Below are 17,191 nucleotides of genomic sequence, written 5' to 3' on the forward strand. Positions count from 1 at the left end.
TAATAGTGAAAACATCAAAACTATTAAATAACACATATGGAATCACATAGTAACCAAAAAAAGTGTTAAACAAATCAAAATATATTTTATATTGGAGATGTTTTAAAGTAGCCACCCTTTGCCTTGACAGCTTTGCACCCTCTTGGCATTCTCTTGGCATTCTCTCAACGAGCTTCATGAGGTGTGTCTTGTTAAAAGTTCATTTGTGGAATTTATTTTCTTGTTAATGCACTTTGAGTCAATCAGTTGTGTTGTGACAAGGTTGGGGGGGGGTATACAGAAGATAGCATTATTTGGTAAAAGACCAAGTCCATACTATGCTTATTTGAGCTGTTCCTGCCAAAGAGAAACAACAGTCCCATCATTACTTTAAGACATGATGGTCAGTCCATCTGGAAAATGGCAAGAACTTTGAAAGTTTCTCAAGTGCAGTCAGACCAATCTGAGGGGACACGTGCCCCTGTGGGCATGGCACTTCTGATCCCACACAAGACAGAAAATCAAGCTGATAAAATTGTCAAGCAGTGTGTAAACTCTCCATCTAGTATAAGAGTAAATTCTGACATGATTGCAGATGCACAAACTTTACGCTACACAATGGTGTGTGTCTCAGCAGTCAAATGTGTATTTATGTCAGAAGAAACAACCATACAATTTACAATTATATTGAATAAATACTCAAGGATCTGTGCATGCTCTTTATTTTTTTTCAAGCAAATATTTAGCTAATTATTCATTTATTCTTTTTTTGTGATAATCAGTGAGCCGAACAAGACGTACAGTACATTTCATTTGCATTTGAGTTAAATTCGTCAATATATTAGGTATGCAGTCATTTCATGACCCAGGGTAATAAATACACACAAAAATCAAGTTGTCTATAAAAGATAACTTACATTCTGGACCGTATGAAAAGAGAGGTTGTCCGTGAAACAGTCTTTAATCCCCAGGAATAAAATTAAATGTGAAAGTGTTGGATACGAGTATATATATTCAATATTTTGTCCAGAACAGATGTACTTCAAATGTAGCAGTTAGTGTGAAAGAAGAGACTAAAGATGGCAGAACACCCTAAATATATTAACAAAAAGAATAAATTAAAAATCAATCCATGTTCTCATGTGTCAACGCAATGCAAAAACACAAACAAACCAGACAGTAAGTGCAGGGATAAGTCATCTTCACAACATTCCTGCCTATCACATAAACATGTAAACAAACCAGACAGGAAGTGCAGGGATAAGTCATCTTCACAACATTCCTGCCTATCACATAAACATGTAAACAAACCAGACAGGAAGTGCAGGGATAAGTCATCTTCACAACATTCCTGCCTATCACATAAACATGTAAACAAACCAGACAGGAAGTGCAGGGATAAGTCATCTTCACAACATTCCTGCCTATCACAAACATGTAAACAAACCAGACAGGAAGTGCAGGGATAAGTCATCTTCACAACATTCCTGCCTATCACATAAACATGTAAACAAAGGAGATCAATGACATATTTTCTATTTAGATAAAACTACTTTTTTGGGGGGCAAGTAAATGCATCTGTTCTAGATCAAAAAAAATCTAACTCCACGCACTGATGTTTTGACAAAGACACTGATGACTTGACATGAAGTCCCCAGACCAAGATGTTACAATAGGCGATTGTGGAAAAAGTCACAAAAGTTGCTAAAGTCAAGCGCTTGAGGAGGATGGAATAAGTCTAGCGGCAGTTGATGCAGAAGGTAGGTTAACAGTCAAAGTGTTGAGGCTGGTAAAACAGTGAGGTAGGGGTGAATTCCATTTCAATTCAGTCCATTTCCAGAGCGAAGGATCAGCCCGAGCGAGAGGATTTTTTTTTTTTACATTGAAAAGTATAGAGAACAATTGGAATTTCAGTTGAGATTGTTCAATTTTTACACCAAGTTCAAATGGGATTGAGCCTGACCCTGGAGGTGGGCCTTTAGCGACATGTGCACCTCGTAGCGATCATTTCATCTAACTCCTTGTAGGCAATGGAGTCACCTTCAAGGGTTAAAACACTCAGGGGGATGTACTCCAAGGGAACACAGGAAGGCCGTGGCACGGAGGAGTCCAGTATGTGGTAGATCATGTTCTGGAAGAAGGTGTGTCTGGGGGAGCCGTAGATGAACCCCACAGCCCTGGGACAGGTGCCTTTACAGTACCTGGGGTTGTACCTGTGGGGGAAAATGATCCAATGGCTCAGTTTGAGCTCACTGAAGCTCACGCTGAAGTCGTACAAGGCACAGTCGCTCGTAGGGAAGTCAGAACTTGGGAGGAGGTCCGGGAGGATGGCCTTCGGGCTCGTTTTGCCTCGTGCGTTGTTCGTCAACAGATCTGGAGATTCTCTCCTCAGTCTTCTCCTCTTGCTCCGGCTGATCCTTCGCTCTGGTTTGAACTCCGCCAGGCTCTCAAAGGTGTCCATCTCATTGGCTGACCTCGGATGACCTTGTGACCTGGTGGGCAGCCATCTTTGGTGTGCCAGCTCGCTGGTGTCATTGAGGTACAGGAGCAAGGACGGAGACCTTAGGTGGAGCTCCACGGGGCCCCTACCGCTCCTCTCCTCTCCTCCAGCCTCCCTGCCTCTGCCCTCCACACACGTCAGGTTGATTTGCAAATGGATGTCCTTCTTGTGGGACTGGATGAGAGGTCGGAGGAACGCAGTGATGTCCACCTTGAGCGCCACAATGAAAATAGGTTAACATTGTGGTTTAACATCCTCTGTGATTGTAAATGCAGTGTATCCACATGTGGTCAAATTGTGCTTTGAAATGATCAAATAAAGCCCTTTTTAAGTCTTAATACAATTTCCCTAAGGGAAGAAATAGTTGTTTCCATTGAATTATATTGAACTAAATCATCAATCACCTCAACCCACTTCCTCCTGCGGTCCGTGTGGAACAGGAAGTTGACAGAGTGATGGGTGCTGGGGCAGAGAAGACACTGATCCTGGGCAGCCTGCTCTTTCACATCTAGGTAACATTGGGTAGTCATGGACAAGGCCTGCTCTTGGTCAAAGGAGAACAGCAGGACAGACTTCAGGAGCTGCTCCTTGACTCTGACACGGTCCAGATTGTAGGAGAGGTGTTGCATGAAGAACTCTGTAGGAAACATTGGAAATCAAGACCTATGAGAAGAACCAGAGCTTGAAGTGGAATTGAGACACCTCACATGCTTATTTTTTCTGGTTCATATACAGTCAATAAACTTAGCAGACCAGACCCAGATGCTGGGGGGGGGGGGGGGCAAATGTGTCTGAATAAGTCAGCACTTTCTGTTTATTTGCTCAGTTCATAAAACTAGGCTACATCAAATACATTGAGTTCACAAAACATTAGGAATATAACATTGAGTTGCACCCCTTTTCTCCCTGAGAACAGTCTCAATTCATCAGGGCAGGGACTCTACAAGGCGTTCCACTGGGATGCTGGCCCATGTGGACTCTACAATGCGTTCCACTGGGATGCTGGCCCATGTGGACTCTACAAGGCATCCACAGGGATGCTGGCCCATGTGGACTCCAATGCTTTCACACAGTTGTGTCAAGTTGGCTGGATGTCCTTTTGGTGGTGGACCATTCTGGATACACACAGGAAACTGTTGAGCGTGAACAACCCAGCAGCATTGCAGTTCATGACAAATTCAAACTGGTGTGCCTGGCACCTACTACCATACCCTGTTCACAGGCACTTAAAATAATCTGTCTTGCCCATTCACCCTCTGAATGGCACACAGGGCCAACTCCTGGCATAAGCAGTCGCTTAGGACCCCAGGCTGCTAGGGGCATCAACCCCCCCCCCTCCCCCCAAATGTTTTATTTTTTATTAACTCAGTGGGGTCTCAACTTCCTGTTGAGAGTTAGTATAGTAAAATAAACAAGATGCAAGTTAGAAACTTGGTTGTGAATCAGTCATTTTTTATTTATTATTGTCAGTCACTTAAATTGTTCAGTTAACAATTTTCAGATTGTTAGTTAAGCCAACTATCTAAACGTGTAGTAAACATGGCAGAAAACCTCCTGGGCACAAGCACAAATCTTGCTTAGGGTCCCCAAAACGCTAGAGTCAGCCCTGATGGAATACACAATCCATGGCTCAATTGTCTCAAGGCTTAAAAATCCTTTAACCAGTAGTCTGTCCTTCACCTACACTGACTGATGTGAAATTAACAAGTGATATCAATAAGGGATAATAACATTCATCTGGTCAGTCTGTCATAGAAAGAGCAGGTGTTCCTAATATTTTGTACACTCAGTTTAGAACTAGGGTCCCTATGTAAAACAGACCTCACTCTCGCCATTGCATTTCCATGTAAATTAAGTTTCACCCAAAACTCAAGAGCTCACCTTTGCTTTGCTCCAGGCACTCACCCCGCGGGGTTATAAGTCGAACTGTGTTGTAAAGGTGGTTGTTCCCTTCCAAACTCCTCTCATGTCTCGAAGACATCCTGTACAGCCTTTTCATGTACCGAACATATCTCGAATCAGGTTTCATTCTTGGGGTCGTGTCTTGCCATGGTACTCCCTGTGCGGTCAGCGCCTTCAGAAGGGGTGACAAGATATTGCCATGTTGGTATAAAGTAAAATCGCCAAACTCGTCAGCTGGATTTGACGTGGTCGGGGACGATCCAAGAGAAAAGCCGCCGATCAAGAGTAGTAAAATAGAGGTCGGGTAATTAAGAACTATAGTCAAGTGGAGAGGAGTCTCCATTGTCAATCAGTCCGTCAAATCTTGGAGAACTCCCTCGGGTCAATAAACCTATGCACATGTCACTGAAGATGAACAGGTGTGCGCAATCAACCCAGGGGACGCATGTATCGCTGCAGTGTGGGCAGTATCAGAGGGAAATAGATAGGATGAGATCTGGTATGAGGGAGAAGGGGATACAGGAAATTAGTTGAAAAAGTATATTGAGTAGAATTATTAGATATAGTCTCAAATATTTTGTTATCTTTTTTAAGAGCAACGGTATGATTTTGTTCCTCCCTGTCTCTAGCCCACAGTACAGTAGGTGGCGGTAATGCACTATAACTTTGGAGGCCAACCGCCGATAAACCCCACCGAAGAAGAAGACGAATCAAAACCCAGAAGGGAAATGTAAGGGACCTTTGAAGAAGGTAATGGATATTTTGTTATCTACACAGAATATGTATAAATATGAAACGTTTCCAAGGATCAACTTCAACTGTCCGTGTATAGTAGAAGGACTGATGAGCTGATTATAAGTGAGCATCATCTTTGCAATGAACCAAGTCATAAATGCAGTAAACATTAACTGTGACCACAAAAATCAGCTTACATCAGAAGGCCGATTGTGTCAGGGTGGGCTTGTGCTGACTGATACTCAAACCTCTCTCTGTGTGTGTGTGTGTGTGCGCGCGTGTGTGCGCGTGTGTGTGTGCGTGTTTGTCTGTCTGTCTATTGTACCCTCCTTTACATCCTTGTGTGTGTGTTATTTCAGGCCCCAGCCTCTGTCTCCAGCATTCCCGAACTCTTACACTTGACTGGCTTCTTGGAACAGAGCAGCTTTAAAGGTCCAATGCAGCTGTTTTTATCTCAATATCAAATCATTTCTGGGTAACAATTATGTACCTTACTGTGATTGTTTTCAATTCAAATGGTCAAAAAGAAACAACAGTAGCTTATTTTTATTGTTAAAAATTCACATTATTATTACAACCTAATAGTGTGAAAAGTTATATAAAACACAGGAAAATCACAGTCTTTACTGCACTGGGTCTTTACCAGTTCTCTGCTCAGTGTTCCATGAGTTTACGGGTAGAAAGGGGTTATGAAAGTACTGGTTACTGTTATACAACCCCACACAGGCCATACTTTAATAGTGTTTAAGGGTAGGGGAATGGGGAGTCCTGTTAAAAGAGAGTCCCTTTACTGTAGTTAGCCTAGAGCACCTCTAAGGATAAAGGTTGTCTGGTAGGCCTATATTTATATGAGAGCCACTACTTCTTCCTCTTTTCACTTAAGTGGAACGTTATTTCCCCTGACAGTTCCATGCAGACAGAGGGTGATGTGGTCTATTTAAGCAATACGGCACAAGGGGGTGTGGTATATGGCCAATATACCACGGCTAAGGGCTGTTCTTATGCACGACGTAACGTGGAGTGCCTGTATACAGCCCTTAACTGTGGTATAATGGCCATATACCACAAACCCCCGAAGTGCCTTATTGCTATTATAAACTGGTTACCAATGTAATTAGAGCAGTAAAAATACATGTTTTGTCTAACCCGTGGTATACCACTGCTTTCAACCAATCAGCATTCAGGGCTCGGACCTTAATGTAAAGTTATTCTATAATAATGACAGCTTTTGTTCATTTCACAGAGCCATGGTGGCCTAAAGAGACCGAACAAGCCCATAGAAGGACGATACCTAATTAGCAGGGTTGAATGGCCACGGTGACACTGTGAATACAACTGTTTAACTGAATACATCATCACCATTCTGAGTGCTGCCCTCTACCCAGACAGAGAGACAATAGCACATTGTTTAACAAACTAGCACTTATTATGCTATTGTTGTCTGTGTTCCAGACCATGTCATCACTATTGTCTGTGTTCTAATTCTGTCATCACTATTGTTGTCTGTATTCCAAATCCTGTCATCACTATTGTTGTCTGTATTCCAAATCCTGTCATCACTATTGCTGGTCTTTGGTGAAAATAAATCGGTGTAAAAGATGCATAAGCTGATTAAAATTATTTCAACTTTTAAAAAATAAATAATGTAGCATCGGATCAATTTCAAATGTAATGTTGTGTTCTCTACATGGAAACTTTTTTTGACACTGCAAAGATTGGGTAAAATTTGTTACAAAAATCAGAGGTTTTCTGAGAGGTTGAGGTGATACAAGTATACTATGAAGAGCCACACCAACCTGACTCAAAACAGATAATTACATGAATGAGCAACCAGCTGTGGGTCATCTCTAAAGTGCTCCTCATCTATTGCCAGAGTAATAACAGAAGGCGGACTCCTTATTTCCTTACGCGTGGTTGGTGTTGCAGTGATGGCTGATGGGTAATGACGTTGTGATAAGAGACTAATAGTAGCCCTCATTCATGCTTAATGGTTTACTAATGGGGAACAGTTACGACTCTGTTAATAATTCCATCTAAATTCCAGTCAGTTCTGGAATTGAGTTCTATTCCGGATTAAATTCTTATTCAATTCAGCAATTGAAATGGAATTGACCCTCACCCAATTGTAATTATTTTGTGGTGATTTTCAATGCAATTTCAAATGTCATGTTGTCTGACAAACACAGACGTGTGAGACAAGAGAACCCTCCCCGGGAACAATTCTCCCCACGCAGAATGGGGAGCAATGAAATCATAAATGGGGGGACGCGTGCGTGTAGCCAGCCAGCCACGCAGGTAGCCTGAGTGACCATGTTCAGTACACTGCTCCTCACATAACTAACCTCACAGACGTTAAAACTGTAATCTGGGACTCGTGTTTCAGCCCATCGGGAGCCCTGCCACTGAGGGATATACAGGGACATATCACAGACCGCACCTTTTAATAACACATTTAACCCCGGACGAATCCCAGCCATGTGTGAGCCTGTTTACGACCGGGAGGCTGAATTTATGTCTGAACGACTAAGCCAGTAGAAAAATATCTCAAATGGCTTGACACAATCATTGCTTAAAGGTAGACTCAGCAAAATGACGTTGCCACGAGCAGCACCGCAGATGTTGAGAGGAGCGAGATACAAGACGCCCTCAGTATCCGCGCAATGTGCACGGGTTCGCTTCGTGCAGTTCACAGCGTGGTAGCCAGGGGACCAAAACAGCGGAGAAGTTGAGCCTTGCAGAAGTTGACCAAGCATGCTGTTTACTTTGTGCATCTAAATGTTATATCGCTGATTCCACTTTTAAATGAATCATGATCAGTGTAGGAGCATTACTTCAAAGCTTCTAAAAACCAAACTGGTCATATGTGAAGAATAGTTTATGTCTAGGTCCCTGTGTTTTGGGCTATTATCATGTTACATGACCTCGGATTTAACCTTTATTTTGAGCCTTTACAATTACACCAAAAATGTAAAAACCTATTGTCTGAGAATGGTGCAGGACCCTCTGCAGTGGAAAAGCTTTGTTGAAAAATCTTTAAATAAAAAGGTTCAAATCCAGGTCGTGACATCCCACTGGGCACAGACGTCAATTCAACGTCAGTCTTCCACGTTGGTTCAAGGTAACTTCATTGAAATTACGTGGAAACTACTTTGATTCAACCAGTGTGTGCTCAGTGGAATGATTGCCCAAAACACAGGGCCCTATTTATGCCTGATCTTGTCCTCTTCTGGACATCTCCTGTACTGCCAAAGGAATCTGGAAAGGAATGAGATACTGATAGTGTGCCCTGAACCTCCTCACTCCTCCATCACGCCTTCATATAAACAAAGCTGATAATTTAATGCGAAGGCAACATTCTATTCAGCTACTCGTAGCATAATGGCCTCCCACTTACCTCCCCTACCCTACAATCACATTCTCAAGCTGAGAGGCTGCTTTCTTCTGTATTAATGTCACAGAAGCTAAATCAGAAAGAACCGTGAGCTTTTTCTCTATGAAGGTTTTTTGTAATTTTTTATTTAACTAGGAAAGTCAGTTGAGATCAAATTCTTATTTTCAATGACGGCCTAGGAACAGTGGGTTAACTGCCTGTTCAGGGGCAGAACGACAGATGTTAACCTTGTCAGCTCAGGGATTCGAGCTAGCAACCTTTCAGGTTACTGGCCCAACGCTCTAACCACTAGGCTACCTGCCGCCCAAAATGTAATGCTCTGTTCTTAGTGTTACGAGAACAGACTGGCACAACCCAATAATGTATTTTACTTTGACACATTCCTGACAAACAAGATTGATTAAAGCAGAGGATGAAATATGTGAAAACAAACACAGTGGAATCATTCATAATGGTATCAACCCCATGGTATCATTCATAATGGTATCAACCCCATGGTATCATTCATAATGGTATCAACACCATGGTATCAACACCATGGTATCATTCATAATGGTATCAACCCCATGGTATCATTCATAATGGTATCAACACCATGGCATCATTCATCATGGTATCAACACCATGGTATCATTCATAATGGTATCAACACCATGGCATCATTCTTCATGGTATCAACACCATGGCATCATTCATCATGGTATCAACACCATGGTATCATTCATAATGGTATCAACACCATGGTATCATTCATAATGGTATCAACACCATGGTATCATTCATAATGGTATCAACCCCATGGTATCATTCATAATGGTATCAACACCATGGTATCAACACCATGGTATCATTCACAATGGCATCAACACCATGGCATCATTCATCATGGTATCAACACCATGGTATCATTCATAATGGTATCAACACCATGGTATCATTCATAATGGTATCAACACCATGGTATCATTCATAATGGTATCAACCCCATGGTATCATTCATAATGGTATCAACCCCATGGTATCATTCATAATGGTATCAACACCATGGTATCATTCATAATGGTATCAACCCCATGGTATCATTCATAATGGTATCAACACCATGGTATCATTCATAATGGTATCAACCCCATGGTATCAACCCCATGGTATCATTCATAATGGTATCAACACCATGGTATCATTCATAATGGTATCAACCCCATGGTATCATTCATAATGGTATCAACACCATGGTATCATTCATAATGGTATCAACACCATGGTATCATTCATAATGGTATCAGCACCATGGTATCATTCATAATGGTATCAGCACCATGGTATCATTCATAATGGTATCAACACCATGGTATCATTCATAATGGTATCAACACCATGGTATCATTCATAATGGTATCAACACCATGGTATCATTCATAATGGTATCAACCCCATAGTATCATTCATCATGGTATCAACCCCATGGTATCAACACCATGGTATCATTCATAATGGTATCAACACCATGGTATCATTCATCATGGTATCAACCCCATGGTATCAACCCCATGGTATCATTCATGATGGCATCAACCCCATGGTATCATTCATGATGGCATCAACACCATGGTATCATTCATCATGGTATCAACACCATGGTATCAACCCCATGGCATCAACCCCATGGTATCAACACCATGGCATCATTCATAATGGCATCAACCCCATGGTATCAACACCATGGTATCATTCATAATGGTATCAACACCATGGTATCATTCATAATGGCATCAACACCATGGTATCATTCATAATGGCATCAACACCATGGCATCATTCATCATGGTATCACCACCATGGCATCATACATGATGGCATCAACACCATGGTATCAACACCATGGCATCATTCATCATGGTATCAACACCATGGCATCATACATGATGGCATCAACACCATGGTATCATTCATAATGGCATCAACCCCATGGCATCAACACCATGGGATCATTCATCATGGTATCAACCCCATGGTATCAACACCATGGCATCATTCATCATGGTATCAACCCCATGGCATCAACACCATGGGATCATTCATCATGGTATCAACCCCATGGCATCAACACCATGGGATCATTCATCATGGTATCAACACCATGGCATCATTCATAATGGTATCAACACCATGGGATCATACATGATGGCATCATTCATAATGGTATCAACACCATGGCATCATTCATCATCGTATCAACCCCATGGCATCATTCATCATGGCATCAACCCCATGGTATCAACACCATGGCATCATTCATAATGGTATCAACACCATGGTATCATTCATAATGGTATCAACACCATGGTAGCATTCATAATGGTATCAACACCTTGGTATCATTCATAATGGTATCAACACCATGGTATCATTCATAATGGTATCAACACCATGGTATCATTCATAATGGTATCAACACCATGGTATCATTCATAATGGCATCAACACCATGGTATCATTCATCATGGCATCAACACCATGGTATCATTCATAATGGTATCAACACCATGGTATCATTCATGATGGCATCAACACCATGGTATCATTCATGATGGCATCAACACCATGGTATCATTCATAATGGTATTAACCCCATGGTATCATTCATGATGGCATCAACACCATGGTATCATTCATGATGGCATCAACACCATGGTATCATTCATGATGGCATCAACACCATGGTATCATTCATGATGGCATCAACACCATGGTATCATTCATGATGGCATCAACACCATGGTATCATTCATGATGGCATCAACACCATGGTATCAACAACATGGCATCAACACCATGGTATCATTCATGATGGCATCAACACCATGGTATCAACAACATGGCATCAACACCATGGTATCATTCATGATGGCATCAACACCATGGCATCAACACCATGGTATCAACACCATGGCATCATTCATCATGGTATCAACACCATGGTATCAACACCATGGCATCATTCATCATGGTATCAACACCATGGTATCAACAACATGGCATCAACACCATGGTATCATTCATGATGGCATCAACACCATGGTATCATTCATGATGGCATCAACACCATGGTATCAACACCATGGCATCATTCATCATGGTATCAACACCATGGCATCAACACCATGGTATCAACACCATGGCATCATTCATCATGGTATCAACACCATGGCATCAACACCATGGTATCATTCATGATGGCATCAACACCATGGTATCAACAACATGGCATCAACACCATGGTATCAACAACATGGTATCATTCATGATGGTATCAACACCATGGTATCAACAACATGGTATCATTCATGATGGTATCAACACCATGGTATCATTCATGATGGTATCAACACCATGGTATCAACACCATGGTATCAACACCATGGTATCAACACCATGGCATCAACACCATGGCATCACTGTTAATGGAGAACACGCAGGTGTTTGGATCCACTCGGGTGTTGCCAAGGTGTGGTTTGGTGTTGCCAAGGTGTGGTTTGTTGTTGCCAAGGTGTGGTTTGTTGACGTATGTCTATGTATAGTTTGTCTGAATCAATGAAATGACAGGTTGTTTCCAGGCTGTAAGTATAGGACTATACCCCCGCAGTGCAGACAGAGAGAGTGAAACATATTAAACACGAATGGTATTTGTTATGCAACTTTATAAAATAACTTGGGTCAGTATAGTGGGGCAAAAAAGTATTTAGTTAGCCACCAGATGTGCACTTAAATGTGCACTTAAAAAGATGAGAGGGGCCTGTAATTTTCATCATAGGTACACTTCAACTATGACAGACAAAATGAGAAAAAAAATCCAGAAAATCACATTGTAGGATTTCTAATGAATCTATTTGCAAATTAGGGTGGAAAATAAGTATTTGGTCACCTAAAAAAAAAAAGATTTCTGGCTCTCACAGACCTGTAACTTCTTCTTTAAGACGCTCCTCTGTCCTCCACTCGTTACCTGTATTAACGGCACCTGTTTGAACTTGTTATCAGTATAAAAGATACCTGTCCACAACCTCAAACAGTCACACTCCAAAGTCCACTATGGCCAAGACCAAAAAGCTGTCAAATGACACCAGAAACAAAATTATAGACCTGCACCAGGCTGGGAAGACTGAATCTGCAATAGGTAAGACGCTTGGTTTGAAGAAATCAACTGTGAGAGCAAATATTAGGAAATGGAAGACATACAAGACCACTGATAATCTCCCTCGATCTGGGGCTCCACGCAAGATCTCACCCGTGGGGTCAAAATGATCACAAGAACGGTGAGCAAAAATCCCAGAACCACACGAGGGGACCTAGTGAATGACCTGCAGAGAGCTGGGACCAAAGTATCAAAGCCTACCATCAGCAAGGGCATTGAAGATGAAACATGGCTGGGTCTTTCAGCATGACAATGATCCCAAACACACCGCCCGGGCAACGAAGGAGTGGCTTCGTAAGAAGCATTTCAAGGTCCTGGAGTGGCCTAGCCAGTCTCCAGATCTCAACCCCATAGAAAATCTTTGGAGGGAGTTGAAAGTCTGTGTTGCCCAGCAACAGCCCCAAAACATCACTGCTCTAGAGGAGATCTGCATGGAGGAATGGGCCAAAATACCAGCAACAGTGTGTGAAAACCTTGTGAAGACTTACAGAAAATGTTTGACCTCTGTCATTGCCAACAAAGGGTATATAACAAAGTATTGAGATAAACTTTTGTTATTGATCAAATACTTATTTTCCACCATAATTTTCAAATAAATTCATTAAAAATCCTACAATGTGATTTTCTGGATTTTTTTTCTCATTTTGTCTGTCATAGTTGAGTCTACCTATGATGAAAAATTACAGGCCTCTCTCATCTTTTTAAGTGGGAGAGAGAACTTGCACAATTGGTGGCTGACTAAATACTTTTTTGCCCCACTGTATATATTTAAAAAACGTGTTACTTCAACACATTACAGTCAATAACTCTCCTAAGAGCTTGGGAGTCCTTATATAGCTAGAAATATGTCTCACCACTAAATCAAGACAGGCACAATATTAGTACCAGAAAAGTAGATTGCTTATACTAGTGCTTGTTCAGTTAGCTTAGTGAAATACTCAACATTCACATTGAGGCTTGATCAAATATTGTAATATCGTCTCAAGAGGGTTTAAATAGATTCTCTGTTCAAATGTTGAACATTCAATGATGATAGAACATGTCTGAGAAGTGTCTGCGATGGTACGACTGTGGCCCATCCTTTCTGTCATCCTCTGTGTCTTCACCAGCGTGGTTTTTGTTTCTCTTCCTGTGTCCCATCAGTCTGCTCAATGTATTCAGTCCCCTGGGTAGCTCCCTGTCCTCCTCGTCCTCTTGCTTGTCCTGACACCTGTCCTGTTGGGATACCTTTGGGTCCCCTAGCAGTTCCCTGAGCTCAGACGACACACCTTTCTCCAGGTAGTGGTACGACTTCTTCCCATCATTATCCCTTATATTCACACTGGCTCCGTAGTCTCTCACCAGCAAAGTTATGACTCCATCGTGTCCGTGTATGACAGCGATGTGTAGAGGAGTATAACCTGCCTGTGTTCTGCTGTTGACGTCTACCTCCGTGCCTCTCTTCCTGGAGATGTCCAGGATGTTGCGGACCATGTCTGTATTGCCGCCCTTGGCCGCCCAGTGGAGGGCAGTGAAACCCGAGATGAAATCTTTCTTCTCGGCCAGCTGCGGATCCTGTAACAGGAGGCTGTAGACATGTCCCCAGAGACCAGCAGCAGACTTCACCAGCCACTCATGAGCTGCAGCTTCCAAAGGGATAGATTGATCAGAGTACTTATTGGCATCTTTAGCGGTAACCTTATTGGGTGCCGTGGTGAGATCATTGCTGTTGTCGTCACCCTGTTTCAGCTTGTTTTGGGTTCTCCTCAGCCTTGGAGACTGAGACTCAGAGTACTTATTGACATCCTTGACATTGTCCCCTTGTTTCGGGTGCTTGTTTTGGGTTCTCCTCAGCTGTGGAGACGCAGATGTTTGTGTCGTCTCTCCTAGCTCTGGATGTCTGATTTTAGCCCCAGGGGAGGTGTAGGTGCCCGTACCCCACTCTGAGCTCACTCTGCCTGGGGGGGGTTTAGGAGTCATGGCTGCCTCTGGTGGTAGAGGAGTGGGAGGTCTCTTAGCCAACATGCTTGGAATCTCAGAAGTTTTTGGTCCCACAGACACTTTGTTATTTAATCCATCCTGCCTCGTCAGTACTGGATCTTCTCTCTGTGATTGTGGTGGAGATTTCACTGCCACTATAGCAAACACAGGTCCAGTAGTTTTTCTGATCCCTTGATCAGCTGAAACATTCAGTATCTTGATTGTGGGTGTTTCTTGATAAGTCGTTTTGATAAGGTTACTTGACCTAACTGCACCCCCATAACCTGCTGGGTGCACATTGGATCTTCCTCCCAATTCATTTATATGCAGAGGCATATGTTTTACACTATCGTTTAAACAATTTCCATGTATGCTTGAAGCACAACATGAATTGTTATTTTCAATATCAGAGTTCAGTATCCTACCAGATTTGGAAATGGCTGAATATTCACTGTGTTCTGAAGAACTGGGTGGGAACGACGTGTTTTGACTGCAAATACTCTCGTCCAAGTCCGACTTCTCAGTGGTTAAATGCTTTCCACCTTTCACAAAGTCGTGAAACCTTTTCTTTGCAACGACAAACTTGACATCATCTATCTGCTTGACGACCGCAACGCTGTTTATAATTGTCTTGAATAGATCTCTATTGTGCTTCTTTTCCGCGGGATCACTGCAATTGATCTGAGGTTTAAAATGATTCAGCAAATCGGAATTCTTCACTTTGCCCCCGTGCGCCAACAAAAAAGTCAAAATCGTTTCTTGAGTCAAAGCCATCTTTTTCAATGTTCACCTAGATAGAGGAGAAATGTTAACTTGCTGTTCTGAAACTCTCCACTCCCAGACTGTCCCGCCCGTCTTCTTCTATGAGAATTGATGCCCCTCGCGTCGAGGGTCCCACCACCACTACCTGCTGTTTCCGGTGTCTAGTCAAATACATTTCCTGAGAAATTATTTTCTTGGCATGAACGCGAGATTGGGTTGGGAGGTTGCGGATTTGGGGTGCATGCCAAACGTGCCCGGCCGGTGCGCGCCATATGCGCGTTCACGTGTCAATATCATCCGTTTTTATTTTCCCAGTATAGATGATATATTCTATTCCATTCTATCCTAGTCTAGTCTAGTTTTGCCAGATATGCGGACTCGAGTCACGTGATTTGGACACGTACTACAAGAGTTGCACATTTTGCGAGTCGAATTTGCGAGAAGAAAAAAAACACTTGCCACTCGACTCCGATTTGAGCATCTAAGACTCGTGATTTAACTTGGACTTGAACTGTATGACACGAGAGACTTGATTTGTCATTTCGCGCACTATGTAAACATATCTGTCCTTCATATGGGAGTGCTGCAGGTTCTGTGCGTTCTGTTCTGTGTTTTAACCAATCAGATTCGCGGAAATCACAGGTTGCGCAGGCCGGGCACAAGAGGTGCTCAGCTCCACTGTCCTCCGGTATTTACAGTATTTAGCAAGCGTGATAACACATCACTCACGACATACACAAGAAATAACTATTTACAGAAATATTGCAGCATCCTACACCTAAACTGTATGTGAAGAAAACGATTTCTCTGTCTGATCAACTAGGCTACTGATAACAACCGCAGCCCGCAGGGTAAACGAAGTGGTCATGTTATGTAGCCTATTTATAGCCCGTTTATTTGTTTTAGGAGAAAATATTATGTGATGATATTTGCTTTGGGCTATATTAAAACTTGGGCTGGCTGGTTAGGAAACCTTGACCTTTTTAATCCAATGTCAATCCAAAACATAAATAGACTGGGAGTTACTTTTTAATTGCAGTTGCTCAGCCCTGTGAGTTCTATTGTCAAATTGCAGTGGTCGTGTCTGTGTAAAGGAAAGTAGTTATAAAATATAATTCATATTAAGGAGTATAAGGTTGCTTCAGTTTGACAGGATTTTCATCCTCTCTAGGGCCAGGAGTTTTTCCAGAATTTCTTTACAACCATGTGACCTGTTTAGAACTTATCTGTATACCGAGGCGGCAGGTAGTCTTGTGGTCAATGGTTCGAATCCCTGAGCTGACAAGGTCTCTCGATGTGCCCTTGAAAAAGGCACTTAATCTTAATTGCTCTGGATAAGAGTCTGCTAAATTACTCAAATCTAAATCTGATCCCACTCTCATCATTGCCCATATAAATACATTTTTACAACTACTAACTAATCACTGTCAGACCCTATGGGGTCCTGATTTATACCTGGTTAGCCTACATATTAGGAAATGCTCCGGGCCCCAGAGAAAACAATTTGCCCCACCACTCTGTGACTTGTGGTGCCACTTCACCGGTCCCAAAAATCATTGCATTGGGTTTCAAAGACTATTACTTGGGACTTGACACGAGACGCAAAGGTTTTTTAAATGTATTTTTATTGAACTTTAACTAGGCAAGTCAAACAAATTCTTACTTACAACTCCGGCCAAACGCGAATCCGGACAACGCTGGGCCTATGGGACTCCCAATCACGTCCGGTTGTGATACAGCCTGGAATCGAACCAGAGTCTGTAGTGACGCC

The 17,191-nt window shown here is 42.3% G+C and overlaps 1 protein-coding gene and 1 long non-coding RNA gene across 3 annotated transcripts; one reads left to right on the plus strand and one right to left on the minus strand.

Annotated features, from left to right (window-relative positions):
* Positions 1 to 689: 689 nt before the first annotated feature.
* Positions 690 to 4,822, minus strand: LOC123994188 (growth/differentiation factor 9-like). The gene is made up of 3 exons (XM_046296718.1): positions 4,361 to 4,822; positions 2,884 to 3,116; positions 690 to 2,689 (listed from the first exon to the last, which is right to left on the minus strand). Exons 1-3 carry the CDS (start codon positions 4,722 to 4,724, stop codon positions 1,958 to 1,960), a joined length of 1,329 nt encoding a protein of 442 aa, XP_046152674.1. The 5' UTR covers positions 4,725 to 4,822; the 3' UTR covers positions 690 to 1,957.
* On the plus strand, positions 4,809 to 6,717 carry LOC123994189. Of its 2 annotated transcripts, none has more exons than XR_006831594.1 (4): positions 4,809 to 4,880; positions 5,011 to 5,131; positions 5,476 to 5,548; positions 6,360 to 6,717. It is a non-coding gene; the product is annotated as an uncharacterized LOC123994189 (long non-coding RNA). The 2 variants fall into 2 exon arrangements; XR_006831595.1 differs by lacking the exon at positions 4,809 to 4,880 and adding an exon at positions 4,892 to 4,919.
* The last annotated feature ends 10,474 nt before the right edge of the window (positions 6,718 to 17,191 follow it).

The sequence above is a fragment of the Oncorhynchus gorbuscha genome, linkage group LG13, assembly GCF_021184085.1.
Source record: "Oncorhynchus gorbuscha isolate QuinsamMale2020 ecotype Even-year linkage group LG13, OgorEven_v1.0, whole genome shotgun sequence".
Classification (NCBI taxonomy): Eukaryota; Metazoa; Chordata; class Actinopteri; order Salmoniformes; family Salmonidae; genus Oncorhynchus; species Oncorhynchus gorbuscha.